We start from the raw sequence: 24019 nt of genomic DNA on the forward strand, positions 1-24019 counted from the left end.
ACCACCAGGGGAGACGCACGAGGGCCACAGAGCCTCCATATCCAACTCCTGCAGGCGTGGGTGAAGCCTGGTCTCAACTTCCTTCACAGAACTAGTTTTCAGGGAACAAAAGAGGTGGGTGTGGGAGAAGTCAGGGACTCGGGGCTCTTAAACCAAAGGTCGGAGCTGTGTAGCGTAACGAGCGTCAGGGCAAGTGCCATGGTTTCTCCGGGCAGACGTGAAGGGTGCCAACAGCCCCGGCCTGCACTGTTCCTGGGACCCCGAATCCTGAAGCTTCTCAAGCAAGTCCCGGAAGTGAGAAAACAGGAGGGTGAACGCACAGAGTGAGTCATTCGGGACCTGGAGGGGCTTGGGCGGGATCTCCAAGGCCACCTCCTTGTGCCCTTCCCAGCTCCTCCTGTACCTGTCTGGGGGTTTCACCATCACCTCTTCCAGACCACAACAGCAGGTTTAGGAGACCAATGACATCTTACACCATGTCATTCACCTGCTGTGTGTGTGGGGCTAATACCAGCCCCCAAGACCACTCTCCATGCTCCAGGAAGAAACGAGCGAGAACTAGGGTCACTTGGCCAGGGTCACAAGGTCAAGTCAGATAAGGCTCCACGGCCTATGCTAATCATGACCTCCAGCTGCTTCTGACGCTCCAGAGGACTGCTGCAGAACAGGAGGGAGAAGGGCGGGCATTCCAACCCAGGAATGCAAAGCAGGCCTGTCCCTTGGCCTGGCCGAGAGACAGGGACCCAGGAGAGCAGGACTGGCCCAGAGATACAGCAGACCCCAGCTAAGCCACTGCCCCCTGCCCCGGGACTTGCCTCCTTCCCACCTCAACTCTCTCCGGTTGGTGGCCTCCTGCCCCACTCTCTTCAGACTGGCTCCTGGGCCACTTCCCCCCCGCAACAATGAGAGGAGTTCTTACTCCGCCTTTTCTCTGCTCCCCGAAACTAGGAGCGTGCCTACAGTTCGGGCACAGGTGATCACCTGGCACCAGCCAAGCCCCTCAGTGGAACCTCCCCACCGACAAGGAAGCTGAGATCTGGGAGGCTGAGTCATTCGCCCAGGATCACCCTGCCAGGAAAGGACAGGGGACAGAACTGGGCTTGAGCCCAGACACAACCACAGGTGTCGCTTCCCTCCCCAACACTCTGGGAATAAACGCCAAGCCCCTTGCTGGGGCCCGGCCCTCCCCCTACGCACCCTGCTCCAGCCACACTGGCCCCCGGCTGTCCTTGGCCATGCGGGCCCACAGGCTCACTCCCCAGCAGCTCTTCCCGCCTGCTGAGTAGCAGACACTATTTTAAGCACTTTACTTCTATTAGCTCACAACTCATAACAACCCTCCAAGGTAGGATACCAAGATTCCCGTTTTACAGCCGAGGAAACTGAGGCACAGAGCAGTCATGCCGATGGTGAGGCACTGCCTCACCTGCGCTTCTCCTGGTGGCGTTCATGCCCCATTTTGAGCAGGGACCGTCTGTGGCCAACCCCTTCCTGCCCCTCACTCTGAGCAGCCCCTCCCCGAGCACTCGCAAGCCTCAGTGCGTTTTACCTCCTCCAAGGCGCTGACCACTAGCGGGTGCCTGCTGACTTAATGCCTGTCACACACACACACCAAGACCCACAGGTGTGGGCCCACGTGCTTAACCCCAGCTCCTAAAACAGAACCTGGCACACAACGGATGCTCAGTAAAGTTCTGCTGTTTAAAGTTAGACAAATGGTAACGACCACAGTGCGACAGCAAGTCCACTCTGAATACGCTTCTGGTTGAAAGAATGAAAGTTCAGGTCTCCCCATTTTCAGAGAACTGCTGGTGGGCCCTGCTGTCCCGGGTCGCCCTCCCACTCTCCACCCAGCCTTCCCCAGACCTGCCATCTGCCTGGGTTCCCTCCCCCACCCCAGCCCTCGGATGGGGCTGCCCCTCCTGAAATCCAGTGACCTGCCCTTGGCATTCCTGCCTTTCAAAGTCACTCCCCCTGTCTGAGGACGGGACACACACACACACACACACACACGCACACACACACACGCACACACACACACCGCTTCTCCCACTGACCATCCCTTACAAGCCAGGGGCATCCACTTCACTCCCCAATCTGCTGCTGAACTCAGTGGCTGTCAGCCTTTCTTGGGTCACAGATCCCTTTGAGGAGGATCAAAAGCAAGGGAGCCTCTCCCCCCAAAAATGCACAGAGAACCAACTACAGCGTCACAGCCACAGTCTACCAGGAGCACACAGACTTAATAGGCATTTTAGAAGTGTTGCCTCCGGCGAGGCTCCTCTGAGGTCCCAGCTATGGACTCTTGTTCCTCTACCCTTATGCAAGCGGCATATAATTTCAAGGGATCATGGGACAACCCCCTCCCAGGGGCCATCCAAGGACTTCGGGTTGAGAGCCTCAGCTCTGAGCTGCCTGAAGCCCCTCCCAGCCTCCACTCTCCATGGGAGCAGCCAAGTCTGGCCCAGGTCTGGCCCTCCAACCCCCCCTCCCCCCATCTGGGATGGGTATTTCTCCCGACGTCCTGGCAAACACACCACCTCCTCAGGTGCCTCCTCAGGCTCCCCAGGCAAGGAGCCTCGCCTGCCGCCAAGGGTTCTCTTGCCTCCCCCATTCTGCTAGATATGACCTGCTCCCAGAAGGCAGCACAGAATCACCTGAGTTCACACCATACTCCTCCTTCTGCCAAAAGGCCCTGCACGCCCACCTCACGCAGGCCCCCACACCTAATGCCTGTGCTTCCTGCCAGGTGCTGCTCACGACGCCGGCCACTTTCCACCCGTGATCTCACGTATGGGCCCAAACAACCCCAACGGGGGTACTGCGCCAGGCCCTTAGTCCCTGCCTGAAACACGTGCGGCCCGGTGTGTTTCAGATTACAAACTCTTCAGATCTGAAGAAAGCTAACAAGGTTCAGATAACATGGATTATCCCCAGCAAACTATAGGAAACGTCCAGAACCGAGCACAGTCTTGCAGCCAAAAGCGGGAATGGTCATTCTAAACTGGATACCCAGAGATTACAGGGAGCCCCACATGGCAGCTCAGGGGGGAACTGTGCCCCAGTTTGGGTCAGGTTAGAGCTTGCTGTCAAATGAGTAAGAAGTTAGGTTTTCATACCTTTTAGACTTCCAAATTGCCAGTGAGGGCCTGTGGGCTACACAGGTGCAGGGAGAGGTGAGGAAGGGGAGGGGCTTCGGAGGTGGGCAGTGGGCGGGGCTCGGGACTGGAAGCCAGGTCAACTTGGACTGGGGTAACAGCCCCCAGCTCCACGGGGCTCCAACTCAGCGGCCTAGAGAAAGGGATGGGGGACGAAGAAGGGTGTGGGCTAAGGGTAAGAAACATTTTCCCACCCCCGATGGAAACCTGGGTTCAGAGAAATGCCTCTCTATTTTAAGAAACAAACCACTGCACAGATCCCACATCCCGCAGAGCAACTAAACCCGTGCACCACAACTACTGCGCCTGCGCTCCAGAGCCCATGAGCCACAACTACTGAGTCTGCATGCCTTGAGCCCATGCTCCACAACAAGAGAATCCACTGCAATGAGAAGCCCGCGCACCGCAACGAAGAGTAGCCCCCACTCATCGCAACTAGAGAAAGCCTGCGCACAGCAACAAAGACCCAATGCAGCCAGAAATGAAATTAAAAAAAAAAGAAAAGAAAGGAGACAAAGCGCTGCGAGTGAGAGGGCAAATGGCTCCTGGTGCGAGGCCTGTGCTGCAAGCAGCAAGCAGGGAAGGGACTCTAGCCATGTGGGGTGCCTGCCCCTTCTGAAGGCAGCACTGCCATCCAACTCAGCCTCGGGGTGTGAAGGCCCAGGACTGCCAGCCTTTCTGCTTTTTCAGAAGTACAAAGCCAGATTTTGATGTGAAATCCTCTGATTTTTAAAATACTGGGAGTCTCCTTTTAACCACACAGTGGAGCTAACCCTGCAGGCAGGTCACTCACGACCCCTGGCCATGGGTCATGGCCTCTGCCATCTGCCCTTTGCCTTTGCCCTGGGCAGAATTCACCTTTTGTTCCATAACATGATTCCTGGCCTCTGACACGCTTCAGGGGCAGACTAAGGTGAAACTATTCGGTTACATTTCTGTTGCATTCTCTCGCCTGGAAGCTTCTGCAGGCTTCTCTCTCCTTGCTCCCGTCTACAGCGTAACCTGCTGCCAGAGTAATCTTCAGAAATACCATTCTTATCATGTTAGGCCCCCGTGAAAAATGGCAGGCCGCTCCTGACCGCATAAGGGAAAAGGCCCTGTCACTCGGGAAAGTGACCTGGGCCCAACCTTGTTACCCATCCTTTAGCTCCTCCAAGGGACCCTTTTGCTCCACACCAGGCTACTGTCCCCACCCCCCACTTGAGCATCTTTCCACAATCCAGGAGTATCCTTCCCAACACTGGTGGCTACATCCACATCCTACCTACTGTGGCCAAGGTGACTGTCTCCCAATGTCTGTTTCCCCTTTCTCCCACTGAAAGAGAAACCCCGAAATTAGCTGAGTACAGGGCTGCTCAGACTAAAGACTACATTTCCCAGGCTCCCTTGCAGCTAGTGGTGGCCATGTGACTGCATTCTAGCCAATGGGATGCAAGCAGAAGCACAGCCCTGGGAACCTTCCCTAACAGACACCTGGCAATGCTCTTGGCATCCTTTGTCCCTTTCTTTATCCTGCTGTCTGAAAACCAGGGTGTAATAGCTGGACTCCAGCCTCCATGTTGATCCATGATGACAAGACCCAAACCCTGGATGTGGGAGAGGGGTTAGCTGGAAGGACCTGGGTCCAAGGACGTCCTGGAGCAGAGCTTCCACACCAGCCCTGGTCTGCCAACCTCCAAGGCTTCAGGACGAAAGCACAAGAAATGAACTGCCATCTTGTTTAAGCCATTGCCACTTTGGGTTTCTGTTATGCACAGATAAACTGAATCCTGACCACCCTTTTCCACTGAACCACTCTGCAGTGAGCAGAGGGTCCAACAGCCGTGAACTCCAAAGCCAGCTCTGCTGCCTGCCAGCCATGTTATTTGGTCAAGCCCTTTCACCCCTGCTTTTCCAGCAGTAAAATGGGAGTGGTGTGCCGACCTCCCAGAACTGTTCTAAAGACCAGTGGTAACACACAGCAAGGGCCACACCTATTAGTCTAACTGACCCACACAGTCCAGAAAGTGTACTCTATCTGGCCTGAGCAATCAGGACACTTCACAATCAAAACAAACAGATCTACACAAAGAAGGGCTTTTCAGTTTCTCTTAAGCTGTGGCAGATCTGCCAACCCTGGCTGGGGCTGAGTCCCCAAGTCCCCCCTCCTCCTGCCTGTTTCATTCATTTATCCCAGGGGTCTGCAAGCTTTTTCTGTCATGGGCCAGTAAGTAAACATCTTAGGTTTTGCAGGACTCTATGGTCTTGGTTGAATATTCTTCCTTGGGTTGTTTTTTTCTTTTTAATCAACACTTCAAAAATGTACAAACCGGGACTTCCCTGGTGGCTCAGTGGTTAAGAATCCACCTGCAGGCTTCCCTGGTGGTGCAGTGGTTGAGAGTCCGCCTGCCGATGCAGGGGACACGGGTTCGTGCCCCGGTCCGGGAAGATCCCACATGCTGCGGAGCAGCTGGGCCTGTGAGCCATGGCTGCTGAGCCTGTGTGTCTGGAGCCTGTGCTCCGCAACGGGAGAGGCCACAACAGTGAGAGGCCCGCATACCGCAAAAAAAAAAAAAAAAAAAAAAAGAATCTGCCTGCCAATGCAGGGGACACGGGTTCGTGCCCCGGTCCGGGAAGATCCCACATGCCACGGAGCAACTAAGCCCGTGCACCACAACTACTGAGCCTGCACTCTACAGCCCGCAAGCCACAACTACTGAGCCCGTGCACCACAACTACTGGAGCCCACGCGCCTAGAGCCCGTGTTCCGCAACAGGAGAAGCCACCGCAATGAGAAGCCCGCGCACCGCAACGCAGAGTAGCCCCCGCTCGCCGCAATTAGAGAAAGCCCGGGCACAGCAACGAAGACCCAACACAGCCAAAAATTAATTAATTAATTAATTAATTATTTTTAAAATGTACAAACCGCCCTTAGCTATCACCGGTTAAAAAATTGGCCACAGGCCCGATCAGGTCCACGGGCCATAGCTTGCCCACAGGCCCTGCTTTATATTATTATCCTTTCCCCAGCTGCCCCCAAAGTCAAGCATTTGAGTCTGTCAACACTGGTTTAAGCAGGGCCTGGCACACAGTAAGTGCTCAATAAATGACTGCAGCCAGCAGCAACTAGCAGGCACCACTGAAACGTGAATGCCTTTTGGTGTAACTTTCTGGGTCTTCCCCCCAGCTTGACACTGAATGTCCTCAAGGCTGGGTGGAGGACAAACTCTTCCAAACCCTCTCACTACCACCCCCCTGCCGCAGCTACCGGGGGTGTGGGCTACCAGGAGGGTGACTGAAGGAAGTCACAGGGTCCTGATTCCAGAACAGCAGGTCATGCTTCACCTTGCTTTTACAGAGGGTTTTTCTCTGGGGTTTCCACCCCTGGCACGTCCCCCACGAACTGAAATTTAGCCCTTCAGAGCCAGCCCTGCCGTACATCCCTTCCTAGCCAGTGCAGCGGGGACAGGTCAGAGGACTGAAAGAGAAAAGCAGCACAGTCAGCTCCAGAAAGGCCGCCACGGGGCTGAGGAACTGAGAGTCTGTTCTGCTCGCCGCCCCACCGCCCCACGATGGGCTTTCCGAGGAGCTGCCTCCCTGCAAGGGGATGGCAGCCCATGTCCAAGGGCTCCAGAGCCTGTGCCAAAGCTTCCTCAAGGCCCGGGAAGCCAGCAACTCTGCCCAAGGAAAACGGCCCAGTTTCGGTAGTTGCCATTTAGCCAATCTCATGGACGCGGGCCAGGTTGACATCAACTGGCAAGAAGGGGTGGGGAGGGAATTCCCTGGTGGTCCAGAGGTTAGGACTCTGCACTTTCACTGCCGGGGGCCCAGGTTCGAACCCTGGTCAGGGAACTAAGATCCTGCAAGCCACGAGGCCAAAAAAAAAAAAAAAAAAGAAGGGGTGGGGGGTGTCACCATTCACTGCAGGGTGACTGGGACAGGACCTTCCTCAGCTGTCCTCTTTCCCACAGGGAGGGGGCAAACGTCAAGGAAAGGGGCTGGCTGTCCTGCTACCCACACCCATCTCCCAGCCCTGCTGCCTGAGACAGAGGTGGCAGCCCAGGGGCCCCCCTCCCATCTGCTGGGGGTGCAAGGCAGCTGGGCAGCCCCACAGCATAAGGGACTCCCTCCTAGAAAAGCCAGCTCTTCACCATTCCACGCCAGTAGCACCACCACTGATAACATCTATAGACAGATCTACCCTTCACCCCCAGACACCCTGCTCCACAACCCCGTGCTGCACCTCCCCCACATGCCCGGGACCCCAGTGGCACTATTCCCATCGCAGGTGAGGAAACGGAAGACGTGTACAGGTGTCGCTACAGGGCTGCTACAGGTGAAATGGCTAGTTCAAGGCCGCGTAGTTGGTGACTCACACCAGTCACACTCCACGTTCAGGACCCTCAGCTCCCAGATGTGAGACACTGGGAGGTTCGGGCGGATGTCTCGGTCGACCGCCCACCCGCCCCCACCCCAGCTCCACCCACAGAGGCGAATGCCCGGGATCTGGAATCACCAGTGGCTCGCAAGACCTCGCCTCACGAGGGACAGGTGAGCACAACAGGGTTCCTGAAGCCTTCTCACCTGGCCAAAGCATTCGGGTCCCAGAAGGGTCCAGGTTGGGAAATGCTGAAGCCAGGGACGAAGTTCATCCCGAGAGAAAGCCTAAAGCTCCCAGAAGCAGCGTGGTTCACCCCTAAGTCCCCCCAGTGGCTGGACCATCTCTGCCTTTTTCCAGGGGACCGTCAGCCAGCCCTCCACACCCAGCAGGCCGGGCCTGATCTCTGATCCAGGACTTTGCACTCCCCCGGCAGACTTCTGAGAAGTTCTTCCCCGGAGGCCCGTGCTCCCCAGGCGGAGCTGGCTCAGGAACCAGGGCTGCCCCGCCCTGAGCAGTAACCCGACCAACTCTGAGGCCATCACCAGGCCTTTACCGGAGCAGGTGCTGCTTCCAAAGAAGAAGTGTTCGTTCATAGAGCAAACACACTGTGCCACAGTCCTGTCATCACCTCCATTCTACCGTCGAGGAAACTGAGGCACAGAGACCCACAACTACCCTCAGGGCACCAGTCTAGCCCACGTAGTGGATGCCCCCCAAAATATGTCCAAGCCCTAACCCCCGGAATCTATGGATATGACTTTACTTAGAAAAAGGGTCTTTACAGACATAATTAAGGATCTAAGATAATCCTGGATTTAGGGTGGGCCCTAAATCCAGCAACAGGTGACCTTACAGGAAAAGGCACAGAGACACAGGGGAACAGCCATGTGAAGACAGAGGCAGAGACTGGATTTCTGTGGCCTCCAGCCAACCAACGCCTGGAGTCACTGGAAGCTGGAAGAGGCAAGAAAGGATCCTCCTCTAGAGCCTGTGGAGCTAGTGTGGCCCAGCCGACACCTTGATTTTGGACTTCTGCCCGTGAGCTATGAGAGAATACATTCCCGTTGGTTTAAGCCGCCAAGTTTGTTACGGCAACCCTGGAAAACGAATACAACCAGCTTTGGCCAACTCCAGAACCCATACTTTTACACTAATACCTCACACTAATGTTACTTGAGCCTAAAGAGGAAAAAATTATTTCAGACCTCTGAGACTGTATCATCAGGGGTCTGAAATAATTTCAGACTGAGGCTCTCAGTTTGAGAAACATGGACTTTCTCCTATTGACGATCGCTTCACTTATGAATGACCTCTAAAAAGGGAAGTGTTCCCTTTGTAACTAGTAACAATTCCAAGTAGATCCACAAAACAAAAACACAAAAGTAAAAACTCTCCTGGAGGAACATGTAAAGAGAGGAGACTATGTGTAGAGTACATGAGAACGCTCTGTATTATCTTCCTAGTAATTCTATCAATCTAAAACTGTTCTAAAATCAAGTTTATTTACCAAAGATAAACCACCTCCCCTGGAACTCCTTTGCGGATCAGCCCTGGAACCCTAGTTTGAGAAACACTGCCCTTCTTTGTTCTGTATCCCATTAATGCGTGTTGAATGAATGGCCATGCTTGTGATCTGGGGGATCCTGCTGAGCTTAAGTGTCTTTCCTGAGCTCCGATGCCCACCGAGGATACCCTTCTTTCTCCTCATCTGATCCAAGAAGACCCAGCTCTGCCCCAGCAAAAAGAGGTGCGATGCTGGGGACAGACGCACAGCTCCTTTATTTTGGGTTTTCCAAGTTGAGGTGTGGAGAGAATCCTGTGTGGGAACCAACTGCTCCACACACTTCCCTTCAGAAAATCCCCGTTCCCGAAGTGGCAAAAAACTCACACAGGCCAAAGCCAGGAGAGGCCCCCTCAGTGACTCCACAGAGCATCAGTGCAAGAAACCCGGAGAGACCAAGCTGAGTGTAACAGAATAACAAAATGTGAAGGAGGAGGTACTTCCCTGGTGGTGCAGTGGTTAAGAATCTGCCTGCCAATGCGCGGGACACGGGTTCGATCCCTGGTCTGGGAAGATCCCACATGCCGAGGAGCAACTAAGCCCGTGCGCTACAACTACTGAGCCTGTGCTCTAGAGTCGACGAGCCACAACTGCTGAGCCCATGTGCCACAATTACTGAAGCCCGCGCGCCTAGAGCCCAGCACTCTGCAACAAGAGAAGCCACCGCAATGAGAAGCCCGCGCACCGAAACTAAGAGTAGTCCCCGCTCACCACAACTAGAGAAACCCGACGCGTAGCAATGAAGACCCAACACTGCCAACAATTAATTAATTAATTAATTATTTTTTAAATGTGAAGGAGGAATCGTGACCAGAGAGAACTGATAAGAAAGAGTAACAAGAGAAAGAAAAAGGATGAACTACAAAGACGCGAGGTCCTTGGCAAACACATTTGTGATTTTTTTTTTTTTCCCACCTTAATGTCAGTTTTGAAACTAGCTTCAGAAAATGTAACCAGCTTCTCACATCCCCAGAAAGGAAGATCGGAGGACCGTGGCCAGGGAGGAGTCCGTGTTACCTCTTACTTCGGAGCTGGACATCCAGATAAGGGCCCTCCCCGTCCACGTTTCCACGAGGCGCACACTCGAGCAGCTCGCACCACCCTCGCAGGACCCCTCTCCCCAGATCTAGAAGTTTCCCACTCGGGGGTCCGGAACGCCAAGCCCTCCAGATGAGTGGCACAGGGTGCTCCAGGTCCCTCCAGACTGGGCACCACTTTCCAACCGTCCTTGGCAGTCCATAGGGTCCCCTGAGATAGCCAGAGGCTGCCCACACCCCTCCCTCCTCCCCGCTAGAGCGGCCACACCCGCCCACAGACTCCCACCTCTCCCACGCCCAGGCCCCCTCCCCTCCCACCCAGCCCCCCCCCCACCCCCGGCTTCCTCCGAATTCTTACTTTGCACTCTCGGCCCCCCACTTCCTGCCCACCCCCTCCCAATCTCAGGGCCCTCACTACTCCCCCATTTCCCGCTCGGGGCACCTCACCTCTGGCCACCACTCACGCCCTCTTTTCTCTTTCTGCCCCTTTGACACCGTTCCTCCACACCCCTCACTCGGGGGCCCCTCACATCCAGCTCCCTCGACCCGGCCCCACGGAGCCCATACCAGGCCCCCAAGGATCAGGGCCCCTCACCCTCGGGACCCCGGTCCCCTCACCGCGGCTGCGTCCGGTCCACCCCGGGCCCCCCGCCCGTCCGGCCTCGTGCGCAGCCCCCGCGCGCAGCCCGGCCCTCGGCCCGGCCCTGGGGCCCCGCACTCACGGCTGTAGAGGGCGATGCCCGCCGCGTCCGGGCCGGCGCGCACCTCGAGGCGCAGCGCCTGCTGCTCCGCGTGCCGCTGGATCTCGCCGTTCGCGTCGCCGATGGTGAGGAGGCGGGCGCCGGGGAACACGGACACTGCCCCGCAGGGCCCCGTGACACCCGGGCCGGCCGCCCCTGCGCCGCCCACGCTCGGCCCCGCCGCCGCCGCCGCCGCCGTTCCTGCCATCTTAGATCCGGCTCCAGGCCCCGCCGCCGCCGCCGCCGCCGCCGCGCCCGGGCCCAGGCCGCCGCCGCCGCCGCCGCCGCCGCCGCCGCCGCCGCCGCCGCCGCCGCCGCCGCCGCCGCACAGGCCGAGGCCGAGGCCGAGCCAGGTAGCGCCGCCTGATGGCCACGCGCAGCCTCGCCGCCACCGCCGCTGCGGTCCAGCCCCGTGACGCAGCGCCCCCTGCCGGCGGCCCTGGGCTCTGGGAGGAAGCACGCTGGGGGGCGGGGCCGGCCCGGCCCCGCCTCGCCCCGCCCCGCCCCGCGCTAGCGGTCGCAGCTTTGTGAGGTGACTCCTTGGCCCAGGAACAGCGAGGGCGGGAGCGTACGTCAGAAGTGGTGCTCGGCCGCGCGGACACGCCCCTAGGGCTGGGCCCCGCCTCCACCCCGGCGTGGCCCGAATGGCCGCGCTTTGTAAGGCGGTGCGGCTGCCCAGCTCGGAGCGCGCGTCAAAGGGCGGTGCTCGGCCGTGCGGACAAACGCTGGAGCCCCGCCCCGCGCAAGCGGCCGTGCTGTGTGAGGTGGCTCCCCCAGCCAGGGGAACGGTGGCGGCGGGCCTGACGCCCGACAGTCTCTAACACGCCCCTGAGGCTGGGCTCTTCCCCTGGTCCCGCCCGGCTTTGTACGGCGGCTCACTGAGGGGCGGGGTCCAGCTGCGAAGAGGCCCCGCCCCTATACCGGTCCTGCTCCCCACCCCACCACTGGTCTCGCTTTGTGAATCTCTGGGTTCTTGGGGAGGGCCGGAGTGAGGGGCGGGGACAGGACGTAGGGACGCGCCCCAGCCTATGGCTCCACCCCCATCGCGCCCTCTGGAAAAGCAGTTTGAGCATGGACTTGGCCTCTGCACGCCACCATTGCCCCCTCTCGGAGCACTCAACCTCTCCTTCTCTCTTCCCCATCATCTCCAGCCGCTTCCCCCAGTGCCCTCCTCCTCCATCCTTGGCCCTTCACTGTCTTCGCCCCCACAAAAAAATTCTTGGACCTCTCTTTTAGCCCCTTCCCTCCCACCCCAACTCACTCTCCCTTCCCGCAGTGATGGCTGACCAGTGAATCCAGCAGATTAGGGCCTAGTGCCCCTTTCAATACACAGATACACACACCCATCTTCCCTCCAAGTCCCCCCTCCACTGCTCCAAGGCCCCCATTCTCCTCCTCTTTGGTGGCTTCCAAACGTGCTTGCTGCCGCCCGCCATCTCCAGCTGCCACTCTTCCCGGTACCTGCTTTTTTTTTTTTTTAAGGCCCCACCGTGCCGCTTGCGGGATCTTAGTTTCTCGACCGGGGATCTAACACGTGCCGCCTGCATTGGGAAGGAGGAGTCTTAACCACTAATGCGGCGGGGAAGTCCCTGGACCTGCTCATTTACTACTCATTCTCCTCAAGCATTCCATCATTCCACCTCCTGTATTCACCAATGCAAGGACTTAAGCAGAGACCGCACATGGCACTGCCCCCCTCCCTACACCCCATGGGCCTCCCAATACACCACCCTGACTGCATGCAGTTGAGGGGTACTGCCCCCTCCCCCCGCCGCAATCAGTGATTGGACCCCAGAGGTCCTGGGCTTGAAGGATTACACTCCACAGAGGCCTTGGGAACAGCTCCAAGCATTATAATTAATAACTTAGGCATGCCAGCAGGGCACATAGAATATAACCCCCGGGTACCCTATGCTCCAAAAACCCAAGTCAGGTGTAATTGGGTTTTTGCATGGGACAGTGTGCATGGTGTCCACACCATGTTATGCATGGGACGAAGGAAAGCGGAGGGGTGTGTGGAGAGCTCAGACTTCATAATGGCCAGGCTGAGGGATCTTAACAGCTCCTTCCGTGGTGGTCTGAAAAGCTGGCAATCCAGAGAGGCTTCCTGCTTTCTGTCCAGCCTCCAGGCAGATGCTTGCATCCCCTCTCCCACTCCTGCTCCTCTGCAAGGAAGGTCCCAAGGCCAGGGGGTCCCCTTCATTTCCTCTGTTCACTGCCCTGAGGAAGCAGCAGCGAGAAGTCCCCAACGTAGCTGGAGGGAACTGAGACCCTGCAAAGCCCAGCCAGCTCAAGGGGGAGGGCTGAACGGAGGGCACGCAGACAGAGGGAAGGGCTCCCCTAGCAGGCCCGGAATGTGCTGAATTCTGGGGGCTCAGGTGAGGATGACGTGGAGGTGGGCCTCTTCCGGGTCCCAGAGTTGCCAGGTGTCACAGCAGAGCCTGAGGGAGCATCCTGGGTGGCTGCGTCTTCTTCTGAAGTCATTTTCTTTGTCCGTGGAGGAAAAATAGAGAACCGGGTGATTTGGGGTTTCAGGATCTCGGGTTGCCCCATGTTCTGAGCCCGAGACTCCCCCAGTCCATCGGGTCTCACCTCACCCCACACACACACACAGCTTCAGCGCCCTGATCCTGCTGTCTGTCCTGCCTTCCTCTCTGCTGAATAGGGAACCAGACAGCCTGGGATCGAATTGCAGCTCCCCCTCTCCCTGATGAGGTGTGATGGCCCCCTTTGTGCCTCAGTTTCCCCTTTTGTACAATGGGGGAGAATGCCAACACCCCCCCCCGGGGGTGGCTACGACTCATAAATATGAACGCTGTATGGCATAATTTCTGTGTAAAATCCGGAATAGGCAAATCCATCAAAGCAACAGAAAGTAGAATGGTGGGTGCCAGGGCCTGCAGTGGGGGTGAAACAGGGAGTTGGTGTTTAATAGGGACAGAGTTTTATTTTTTCTGGCCACACCGTGCGGCTTGTGGAATCTTAGTTCCCCAACCAGGGACTGAACCCAGGCCACTGCAGTGAAAGTGCTGAGTCTTAACCACTGGACTGCCAGGGAAGTCCCGGGACAGGATTTGTTTTGCAAGATAATGTTCTGGGGATGATGGTGGTGACGGTTGTACAACAATATGAATACACTTAATGCCACAGAACTGTACACTGAAAAATGACTAAAATGGTAAATTTTATGTCTATTTTACAATGATTTTTTTTTAAAAACTAGCAAAGATCACTAGAATTTACTGTTAAGGAAAAGAAGCATCGTTCATAACAGTGTGGCTAGCATGCTGTCATTTGTGTTAAAAAGAGTGAGGATATAGACTTGCTATTTTTGCCTTTGCTTGTATGTGCAGGAAGCTCCTAATGGTGATTTACCTGTATGTCTGTGTGCAGAGGGGGAGACCAGTGGGTGGAGAGGGATTAAGAAAGAGAAGAGAATTTTACTATGTATATAATTTTTACATTTGGATGTATTTCATAGTCAAAAAAAAAATTTAACTAAAAAAAATATATTTTTAAAGTCACCAGGACTGAAATAAGTTATTTTTCTCCTTCCTTTTCTCTGTTTTCCACCGTTTCATTTTAAATGCCTTAAAAAAAAAGGGGGGGTGCGGGGGAGGCAGTAATCACCAGGCTAGTGCCTTGAGCGGTGTGACTTCTCACAGAAGGTTTCAGAACTCGCCCCACCTGCCAGGCTTTTCTTAACAGCTCAGGATTTGTTCCCTGAGCTGAGATCTCAGAGGGCTGGACAGGCCAGTGCCAAGCCCCTTCCTTCCCACCATCTGTATACCAGTGACTGGGGTCCAGTCTCCATCTGCTCTGTGGCAGCACTGAGTGAGGTGACCTGTCTCTTGTCTCTCCGGAACTCCGCCACGCCTCCTTCTCCCTCGGCCCACTCATCCACTCCAAAATCAGTGCCGTGTTTCCCATCCCCTGAATCTACCTGACCTGCATCTGTTCGCTTCTTCCACCTCCGCTGCCAACACACTGGCCCAAACTACCCGCCACGTCTGGCGCCTGAACCATTGCCGGGTCCCCCAGCTCCCGTCCGTCCACGGTCCCCCACAGTCTATCCTTCACGAAGCCGCCAGAGGGCGCCCGTGAGCACATAGATCACGTCAAGTCCCACCTCCGCCCTGAACCTTTCATGGCTCACCCTTCACTTGGGGTCAAAGTCAAAGTCAAAGTTCCGCGCGGCGCCCCTCTCTACTCCTCACTCCGCTGCACCCCTACTGGGCCGTGCCAAGAACGTGTCCTGAGCCTGGATCAATCCTCCGCAGCTACCTCCTGCTTGTCGCTAATCTCAGAGACCTCCCGGATCTCCCACCTAAGTGAGCTTCCTGGTCACTCCTACCCCACATGGCATTGTCTGTCTCCCCCTGTAGAATTAAGAAGCTCTGAGGGATGAAGGGCCTCATCTTGTTCTTGTCCAGATGCCCAGGAAGGCTATGTTGAACCCATCCAAACCTCCCCCACTCCCCTCCCCACCATGGTGCCCCAAGCAGACTGACTCCACCCCAGGCTCCCTGACTGAAGTCCCAAAGCGTCCACTTACACAAATGGAACTTCTGAGGCCGCCTCAAGGGGGACCACCTGCACCCCAGACCTGTACCCCTCTCTGCATGGAGAAGAGCTAGCTGCACATTTTCTTTCCTTTTTTCTTTTTTTTTTTGGCCGGCCCACGCCGCACGGCATGTGGGATCTTAGTTTTTCCCACCAGGGATCAAACCTGGGCCCCCTGCAGTGGAAGTGTGGAGTCCCAACCACTGGACCACCAGGGAATTTCCCTAGCTGGACATTTTCTTGATCCATCGTGTCCAGGGGTCGGATATCTCTAATTTAGTAAACTAATAATAATAAGTACCCCAAGGCCATCACAAGATGCAGCTGTGTAGAGGGGTCCCATAGACCTGGGTTCAAATCCCAGCCAGGACACTGTGTGATCTGGCGGAGCAACACCCCTTGCTAAGCAGGGGGTGGGGAGTGGGGATGGGAATGAGGGTTGAGACCCTCCCCCTCGAAAGGGAGACGCCTGTCTGGGACAGCTAAGCTGAAGTTCCCGAAACTGAACACAAAAGTAGGCTTTTCTTTATACCAGGAGCGAACCACAGTGTGCACCAGATTGTCACAAGGCTCCATGACCCCAAAGAAGCCACCAGGTCACCCTGAGTCCCTTGTCACCATTCTGAGTGCAAAGGCAGTGCTGACAACCAGGGGCCCGCCCACTGCCCCACGAAGGCCTGGACAACGTGCCTACCTCCTATCCCCTGGAATTTTCCAGTGCCAACTCTCAGCTCACAAACAATCCCTGCTCAGTGATTCTGGGCTTTTCCCAGACCCCAGAAGCTCAGAGACAAACAGGTCAACCCAGCCTGGTGGTAGCCCCAAACTTCCCATGGTCATGACAGTCAGTAGAAAATCGGGACCGAGAAACAGGACGACTTACGGAGATGGTGAACAGGGAGTTATCGAAGGACATGTCTGCAACAGAAAGAGAAGACCAGGATGGGGGCCGGTTCAGATTTCCTGCTCACCGCCCTCCCCAGGCCCTCCCCGCAAGCCCACAGGCCCCAAGTCAACCATGAGGAAGGGCGTAAGGTCCATCACCCCTCATCCTCTTTGCCCCCTTCCAGCCCATTCTACAGGGTGCACTGTGCACAGCTGCAAATTGAACTGTGTCCCTCCACTGCTCAGAACCCTCCCTCAGGGACCTCTGGCTGACCTCTGGGAAAATGGTGCCTTGTCTCCACTTCCACTTTCCAGAACACCTCTCAGCTCCTCCCCCACCCTGGGTTGCCCACTCTTCACCCAGCTACTCCCTGCTCCCCGCTATAGGTCTCTGATTCAACACCACTTCCTCTGGGGACTAGCCTCCTAGCCCAGACAGGGTCCGGCCCACCATGGGCTGTTTCCCCACCGGAGTATGGGCTTGTGGACAGAAACCACCTCTGTCTTGGTTACCTTGGGAGACCCCAGACCTTAGCACATAGTCGGGGTGCTCAATAAATACGTGAGACAGTGAAAGAAGTACAGAGAATGGAGTTTTCTCTGCTTGGAGCCCCTTCCTGGGCATCGCACTTCACAGGCTGGGTCCCTCTCCCCACCCCCAGCAGAACAGCACATTCTGGACCACAAGTGGGGCTCCATTTAAGGACGGTGCCAGGCACTGTGAAAGCCGGGTGCCCTGATGGTGGACAAGACAGATGCAGTTCCCCACCCCCTTGGAGCTGATGGTCCAGTGGTGGAGGCGAGTGTCACACACCCAAGCACGCAATGATTACTTACTTGTGTTTCTACTGAGGGGGTAAGAAGAACGACAGGGCTCTGGGGGCATGTAAGTAGAAAGAGTAGATCCTGCCTAGGAAGTCAGGGAAGGCTTCCCGAAGGAGGCGACCTTTAGACAGACCACAGGGAGGAAAAGTATTCTAGGCAGAGGGCAGAATGAGTGAAAGGCATGAGGATGGGGCAAGGAGAGGTAAGAGGTGAAAGATGTTCACACCAAAAAAAAAGAAAAAAAGGTGAACCTGGTCGGGAAATGGCAGGGGATGGGGGAGAAAGAGGGGAGCGTGTGTTCTCAACTCTAAGGGAAGTGAGCAGCTGTAGAAGGGGCTCAGTAGCGAGTAGTGAGACCCGATGGCATTTTGAGGCAGTGACCCTACCCCGGTGAGGGACCAGAACGGGAGGCACAGACCTGTGGTGGCGAAGTTAACCTGGGCCCAGCAGGATTCTCGCTCCCTGCAGAGGGTTTCAGGAGAAAGTAATGACTTGTCTCAAGCAGGAGGCTCGTTCCAGGTAGCCCTGGTCAAACTTGGCCCTTCCTCCCCACCCCACCTCCGCATCCTCCCTGAATCCCCTCAGATGGAAATTCTCTCGCAGGAGCCCCACAGCCAGGTGAAGTCAGGATTCCATCACCGGGGCTACTGCTAGTTCTCTGCCACTAGGCAGCACGGTGTCCACCCCTCTCTCAGAGGGGAGAGACCGAGGCTGGAGCCAGTAGATTCTGATGCCCAGGAACCAGGGCCACTGTCTACAGGCTACAAGTTGGGCGCTGCACAACCCCAGGGGGCACCACTCGCCTCTCCCACAATTGTGAATTTCTAGAATGATTACTTAGCAAATTTTGGCAAATGGCCGTAAAGGGATGCGAGGAAGCCTCAGCTTCCTCATCTGTAAAATGGGGCCATTCCTAGTGACTGCTTCCAGCGCGGCCACGAGGATCACGTGAGCTCAGGGTCCAGAGTCCCGCAGCACAATGCTGGGCACACCGTAGGCGCTTCCTGAATAGCACCTGTTTCTATTAAGCCAGCCTCCCACCAGAAGACGCTGTTTGGGGTGGAGCCCTGGAAGGACCCATCTTCCCCCAGAACCCGGCCAGCTATCAGAGTCTTTAATGGCCATCAGGAACTCCTGCCTTGGGACTGAGTTTTCTTTCCCCAAAACCACCCTCTGAGGGTCTCCAGGGATGGTCTCACCGTTTCTTCTGCAAGTTTTTTACTTTAACTGGGAGAGAAAAAAAAGCGTTTGTTAGATTTTGGTCCTGGTTGCATCCTGGTTGCAAAAAGCCAAGAAACCAAAAGGCCCACATACATTTGTAGCCCAGCCTTTCCTTCTTCGCTGGCAAATTTCCCACTCAACAGGGGAGCTACTGAAGACACTTTTTTCCCCCCAATTTCATGATCAATGTAGGTTGGTAAAAACTTCAAACAAGGTATGAGCATGTAACATTGTTGGGGTTTTTGTTGTTGTTTTTTTAAGTCCGCGCCATGTGGCTTGCAGGGTCTTAGTTCCCCGAGCAGTGATGGAACCCATGGCCCCTGCAGTGAAAGCACAGAGTCCAAACCACTGGACCACCAGGGGATTCCCGCTTAATTTTGTTTTTAAAGACTGAGTTCAGTGGTGCCAGGGGCTGTGGGAAGGGGGAACGGGGAGTCGGTGTTTAAAGGGGACAGTTACAGTTTGGGAAGATGAAAGAGTTCTGGAGATGGATGGTGGCGATGGTTGTACAACCAAGTGAGTATACTTAATGGTGCTGAACTGGACACTTAAAAAGGGTTAAAATGAAAAAAATTAAAAATTTAAAAATAATTTTTTTAAAAAAATTAAAAAAAAAAATCCCAGGCGATCCACTTTCACTGCCAGGGCCTGGGTTTGATGCCTGGTCAGGGAACTAAGATCCCACGAGCTGCGCAGCGTGGCCAAAAAAATAATAATTTTTTAAAAAGTGTTAAAATGATAAATTTTATGTCATGTATATTTTACAACAATTTATATATATATATATATACACACATATACATGTATATATACATATATAAATTGCCCTTGCCCACCACCATCATTGAAATTCTGGAAGGTTCTTCACTGCTAAACCTTTGTAGTAAGGACTCCCAACCGTGCTCCTAAAAATGGGTATGAGTGGGAGTGCATACACAAGTTCTGGTGGGCCATGCTTTCTCTGCCTTTCCTGACGTTACCTTTCCTGACGACCAACGCAGTGGTCACCAGCCCAGCGAGGAGGAGGAAGGCTCCAGCCAGGCTCAAGGAGAGTGCCAGGATCCAGGTGGGCACTAGAGGAAGATGGGAAAAGAGAGATTGGGCAGGTCATGGAACTGTGGGGTTGCAGGGAGAAGGTGGGACTCCTGTCATTCCTCCATTTGGTTTGGGTGTTGCTAGACCCTGGGGATCTAGCAAACCTGTTTCTGGCCAATTAGCATATTCCCTCCCCCTGGCCAACCTGATTGGTTCAGGGAGGGGTATGTTGCCCAAGATGAGCCAATGAAAGTAATTTCTGGACTTTGGCTAGACCACTGGGAAGAGAGGTTTACTCCTCAGGCCAGCGTTACAAAGCTGGTAGGACATACACCTGGGGCTCCAAGGTACAATTTTGACACCCTGAGAGGGAGGGCCTGCCTGAGAATAAGACACAGAAGAAAGCGGAGCTGAGAAATGGCACATGATTCCTGACATCAGTGAGCACCTGGATCCAGCCATGCCTGAAGTCAGTGCTGTTCAGTGAACCAACAAATCCCCTTTTGTCGCTGAAGCCAATTTGAGTCAAGTTTTCAGTTACTTGTGGCCTGAAGAGTCCTGCTGGCTGGGTAATAGGGAGTCAGACAACATCCACCCCCAGCCACATGGTGGACCCTGAGGCCCACGTAGAGGTCAGCCACAAAAGCATGAAGCCCCAGCTCCAGTTAATGTCTCTGCAGAGGATTCGGCTGCCCCTCCCTGGAGAGAGGGGGAAGCCAGCAGGAGATGCCCTGATCCCAGTGGAGGTCAGGAACTAGCCCGGAGGGGAGGAGAGGCACACACTTGGTGTTCTCAGTGTTAGCCCTTGTCCATTCATTCACCTGGGGCAGGAGGGGTGTCACTTCCCCACTCTGAGACCACAGGACCAAGGTGAGAGAAGGGGGCCTTTGATTGTGGAACTTGAGGCCGGGGAAGGACACAGAGACTGTTCTGTCATCACAGCCAGTGGGCCTCTGCTGGCAACAAAGTTCTCTTTGCAGCAGGAAAATTCTGACTGATGGTGAAGCAGAGACTCCACCCAGAGGCTCCTCCTTCCCTCCGGCTCCTTGATCCAGAGCCCAGGCCCAGCCCCCTCTCCTGGAAAGACCAGAGGAAGACATCAGCCTTCCCAGGGCTTCTGTCTCAGACGAAAAGCCAGAGCCCTTGCTGCAGCCACAAAACCCTGCACAGTCCTCGTCGTCTCCCCCCTGCCCTCATCTCCCCCACCTTTCCCCCTTGCTCACTATGCTTCAGCCGTATGGGGCGCCTCTATGTCTCTCAAACACACCTGGCACGCTCCAGTCCCAGGGCCTTTGCACAGCCTGCTTCCTCTGCCTGGAACACTCCTGCCCCCGACACTCACGTGGCTGACTCTTCATCCTTCAAGTCTTTGCTCAAACGTTTCCTCCTCAGAGAGACCTTCCTTGGCCACTCTCCTCTCTATTTAAAATGACACCCTTGGGGGGCTTCCCTGGTGGCGCAGTGGTTGAGAGTCCGCCTGCCGATGCAGGGAACACGGGTTCGTGCCCCGGTCCGGGAAGATCCCACATGCCGCGGAGCGGCTGGGCCCGTGAGCCATGGCCGCTGAGCCTGCGCGTCCGGAGCCTGTGCTCCGCAGCGGGAGAGGCCACAACAGTGAGAGGCCCGAGTACCGCAAAAAAAAAAAAAAAAAAAAAAAAAAGACACCCTTGGGAATTCCCTGGCAGTCCAGTGGTTAGGACTTGGCGCTTTCACTGCCAGGGCTATATTTCATCCCTGCCACTTTCCTTGTCCCCTGTTGGCAGACTGAATGTTTGCCAAACTCCTTATTTATCGTTTGTCCCCATCCCTCGGAATGTCAACTGTGAGACATCAGGGACTTTGTTTCATTCACTGCTGAACCTGCAGTGCCAAGGACAGTGCCTGGTACATAGCAGGGGCTCAAGGGAGGGTGCAGGAGAGCATGCAGGTTTAACGCCTGGATTTCAGGGAGGGTGAACGCATGCCAGGTTTAACGCTCTGCCACCTGCTGGCTGGGTGACCTGGGCCAGTCTCTTCATCTCTTGTGCCTCAGTTTCCTTATCTGGAAAATGGGGAGAATGGCTGTACCCATTGCATGGGGGTGACTGTGAGGATTAAACAAGGAAAAGTGAGAAAGTCCTGGCAAGTTGCAAGAGGTGGCTCGTCCTGTGATGACTTCCAGGTGGAGGGAACAGCACCTAGAAAGCCTCGGAGGTGAGAAAATGGAGCCCGGGGCAGTGAGGAATGATGGAAGGGCCTTACCTGGGAAGGAGACGTGCATGGGCTCACTGAGGTTCGACAGTTGAGGCTGCCTGAGCTCGCCGAGCACGCCATACTGGCAGCGGAATGGTCCCCCTGGAACCTCCCTGCTGCCACCACTCAGGTTGAAGATGACCTCGAGCTGGTCCACGGGGGCCTGCAGGAGCTGCACCACCTCCTCCCCTTGATACAGTGTGAAATTCGCCCCTGGGAAATCCCTGGGGGCCATGCATGCGATGTGGATGGGGTCCTTCTGGCTGCTGGGATGTGGGGGCACCAGCATGATGGATGGCGCCGGGATAGCCAAGGAGCCTGCGAAGCAAGATAGGGGAGGCTGTCTGGGTGGTTAGAGCAGAGGCCAGCCTGGCTGTGTAGCCTTGGGCAAGTGGCTCACCCTATCTGGGCCTTGGCTTTCATGTACAACCGGAGGCTAGTCTTCCCTACCCTACTGTGATGTTGAAGGGGTAGAGTGCCCAGCACATGGTGAGAGATCGCTGCATTTGAGTCATTTTATTATAATAGCCGTGGATGTTACAGCAGCGCAATTATACTCGTACTACTTCGATCAACAGAATTGACTACGTGCCAGGCCCTGTTTAGGTGCTGGGGATAGAGCAGCAGACGAGATAGACAGATAGAGGGACAGGTAAGGTATGCCTGCCCCGGGGAGGGCTGGGGGCTGACTTTCTCAGGGAGACAAGGGTGATAGGGTAGCCACAGAAGGCTTCCATGGAGACACGGCACAGGAAGAACTGGGGGCGAGCATTCCAGGCAGAGGGACAGTCTGGGGCAAAGGCCACAGGCTGGAAGGGATGCGGTGTGTTCAAGGAGCCTGGGTGGCAGGAGGGAGGGTGACCGAGGGGAGAAGGGGAGGGCAGAGGGGTTCTATCTTGTCTTCCAGGCTGTGGTGAAGAATATGATTTTGGGGCACGACTTCCTGCAGGAGGGACCAGTGTCTCCCCAGCTGCTCACAGGCTCCCGGGCAGAGTGCCTGGCTCAGGTGAGGTCGACACAAGCCTTCCCTTATCTAGCTTCCCCGCCCCACCCTCTGAGCCCCCAGCGGATCCTCCTGTTGCCCCAGCCCTGGAGGTAGGAGCCTGCAGAGGTCAAGTAGGGCTGAGTCATGGGGCGTGGGCACTGCTGTCTCTGGTGGGCTGGCATTTCTGGTACCCTTGATGTGGGTGGGGATAATGAGACCGAACAAGAGAAATCCGTGCTCCTGGGGCATTTCCAAGGCTCTGGGGCAAATCGGTCAGGGCTCAGCTTCTCCAGCACCTGGTTTCTGCACACACACACCCTCCCTGCCACCCCCCAGCAGAGGCAAGGTTGGGGAGGTGGAGGGAGCGGAGCAGGGGTGGCACAGGGGCACCAGGCTCACCGGCTGCAAAGAGCAGGACGGTCCAGGGCATCTCTCCTCAGCGCGTTTGGCCAGGAAATCTGGCTGAGACCAGCGCGGCCCACGGCTCACTGCCAGCTCCTCCTGTGAGGCCAGAGCAAGGAAAGAAGAACCAGGGCTGATTTGAGCCGAGTGTTTCCTCATTGGCAGGAAGTTGCACACACACACTTGGGCGCTGAAAGGGACTCTCTCCCCTCCCCACCCCTTCCATGGACGCACATCAGACCCTGGCACCTCGCTGTTCCTTAGGGGCCAAGGTTCGGCAGATGGGAGGGGAAAAATGAATGAGATGGTCCAGTGCGTGGTTTTTTTTGTTTTTTGTTTTTCCCCTGAGAACTCCTGGGCATGAGGAAGCACAAGGAACATAGGTTTTTTGGGAAACCCAGGCCCAAGTCACAAAATGTGGCCCAACCAGTGCTGAAGTTGAAACATGTGGGGTGGAAGTTGGTAGGGCATGGTGGTTAGGGCTTGGCCTCTGTGACCTCAGGCAAGACAAGGTCCTTCTTGGAAGCCTCAGCTTGCTGCTCTGAAGAATGGGGCTAAGAGTAGTAGACACTAGCTCCAAAGAATTCATGTCATGAAGTGCAATGCCTAGTGTAGTGTGAGTGTTCCCAGTGTGAGGCCACAGGGGAGGAAAGCCTCAGGGGCTTCACCAACCAGGTGGAAGGAAACACTAGCTGCAGAACTGAGGAAATGACATTGTTTGCAGCATAAATTGCCTCCCGTTGATAGCCCAGAAACTTCCAAAGGTCTGTCTTACCAGATTTGCTTTGGTCTCCAAACATTTCTGGTCAAGTCCAGCAGGTAGGTCCACCTGGAGGTTTACACCCAGGAAGGATGTAAGCATGTAGTTGCCAAATACGAAAAAGGGCCATTAGAGTGGACTTTTTTCTTTGGATACACAAAGCTCATTTCAACCTCAGGGCCTTTGCATGTGTTCCATCATCGCTGCCTGGAACACAATTCTATAGACCTGGTCAAATCCCACTTCTGCTTCAGG

General features: G+C 55.6%; 2 protein-coding genes and 1 non-coding gene across 3 annotated transcripts in view; 1 reads left to right on the plus strand and 2 right to left on the minus strand.

The window, feature by feature from the left end:
* Positions 1–11064, minus strand: part of CARM1 (coactivator associated arginine methyltransferase 1) — a 41830-nt gene extending 30766 nt beyond the window's left edge. Inside the window, exon 1 of the mRNA XM_060145148.1 lies at positions 10839–11064. Within this exon, the coding sequence (XP_060001131.1) occupies positions 10839–11064 (226 nt within the window). The remainder of the gene's footprint in view (positions 1–10838) is intronic.
* TRNAE-UUC (transfer RNA glutamic acid (anticodon UUC)) lies at positions 6917–6989 on the plus strand. The gene has a single exon. It is a non-coding gene; the product is annotated as a tRNA-Glu (tRNA).
* Positions 11065–12731: 1667 nt separating the features above from the next.
* C3H19orf38 (chromosome 3 C19orf38 homolog) lies at positions 12732–24019 on the minus strand. The gene is made up of 8 exons (XM_060146681.1): positions 23780–24019; positions 23002–23103; positions 21627–21935; positions 19331–19423; positions 18329–18356; positions 17548–17591; positions 16303–16337; positions 12732–13343 (listed from the first exon to the last, which is right to left on the minus strand). The coding sequence occupies exons 2-8, from the start codon at positions 23030–23032 to the stop codon at positions 13197–13199; spliced, it is 687 nt and encodes a 228-aa protein (XP_060002664.1). The 5' UTR covers positions 23033–23103; positions 23780–24019; the 3' UTR covers positions 12732–13196.

Source organism: Lagenorhynchus albirostris, chromosome 3 (genome assembly GCF_949774975.1).
Source record: "Lagenorhynchus albirostris chromosome 3, mLagAlb1.1, whole genome shotgun sequence".
NCBI lineage: Eukaryota > Metazoa > Chordata > Mammalia > Artiodactyla > Delphinidae > Lagenorhynchus > Lagenorhynchus albirostris.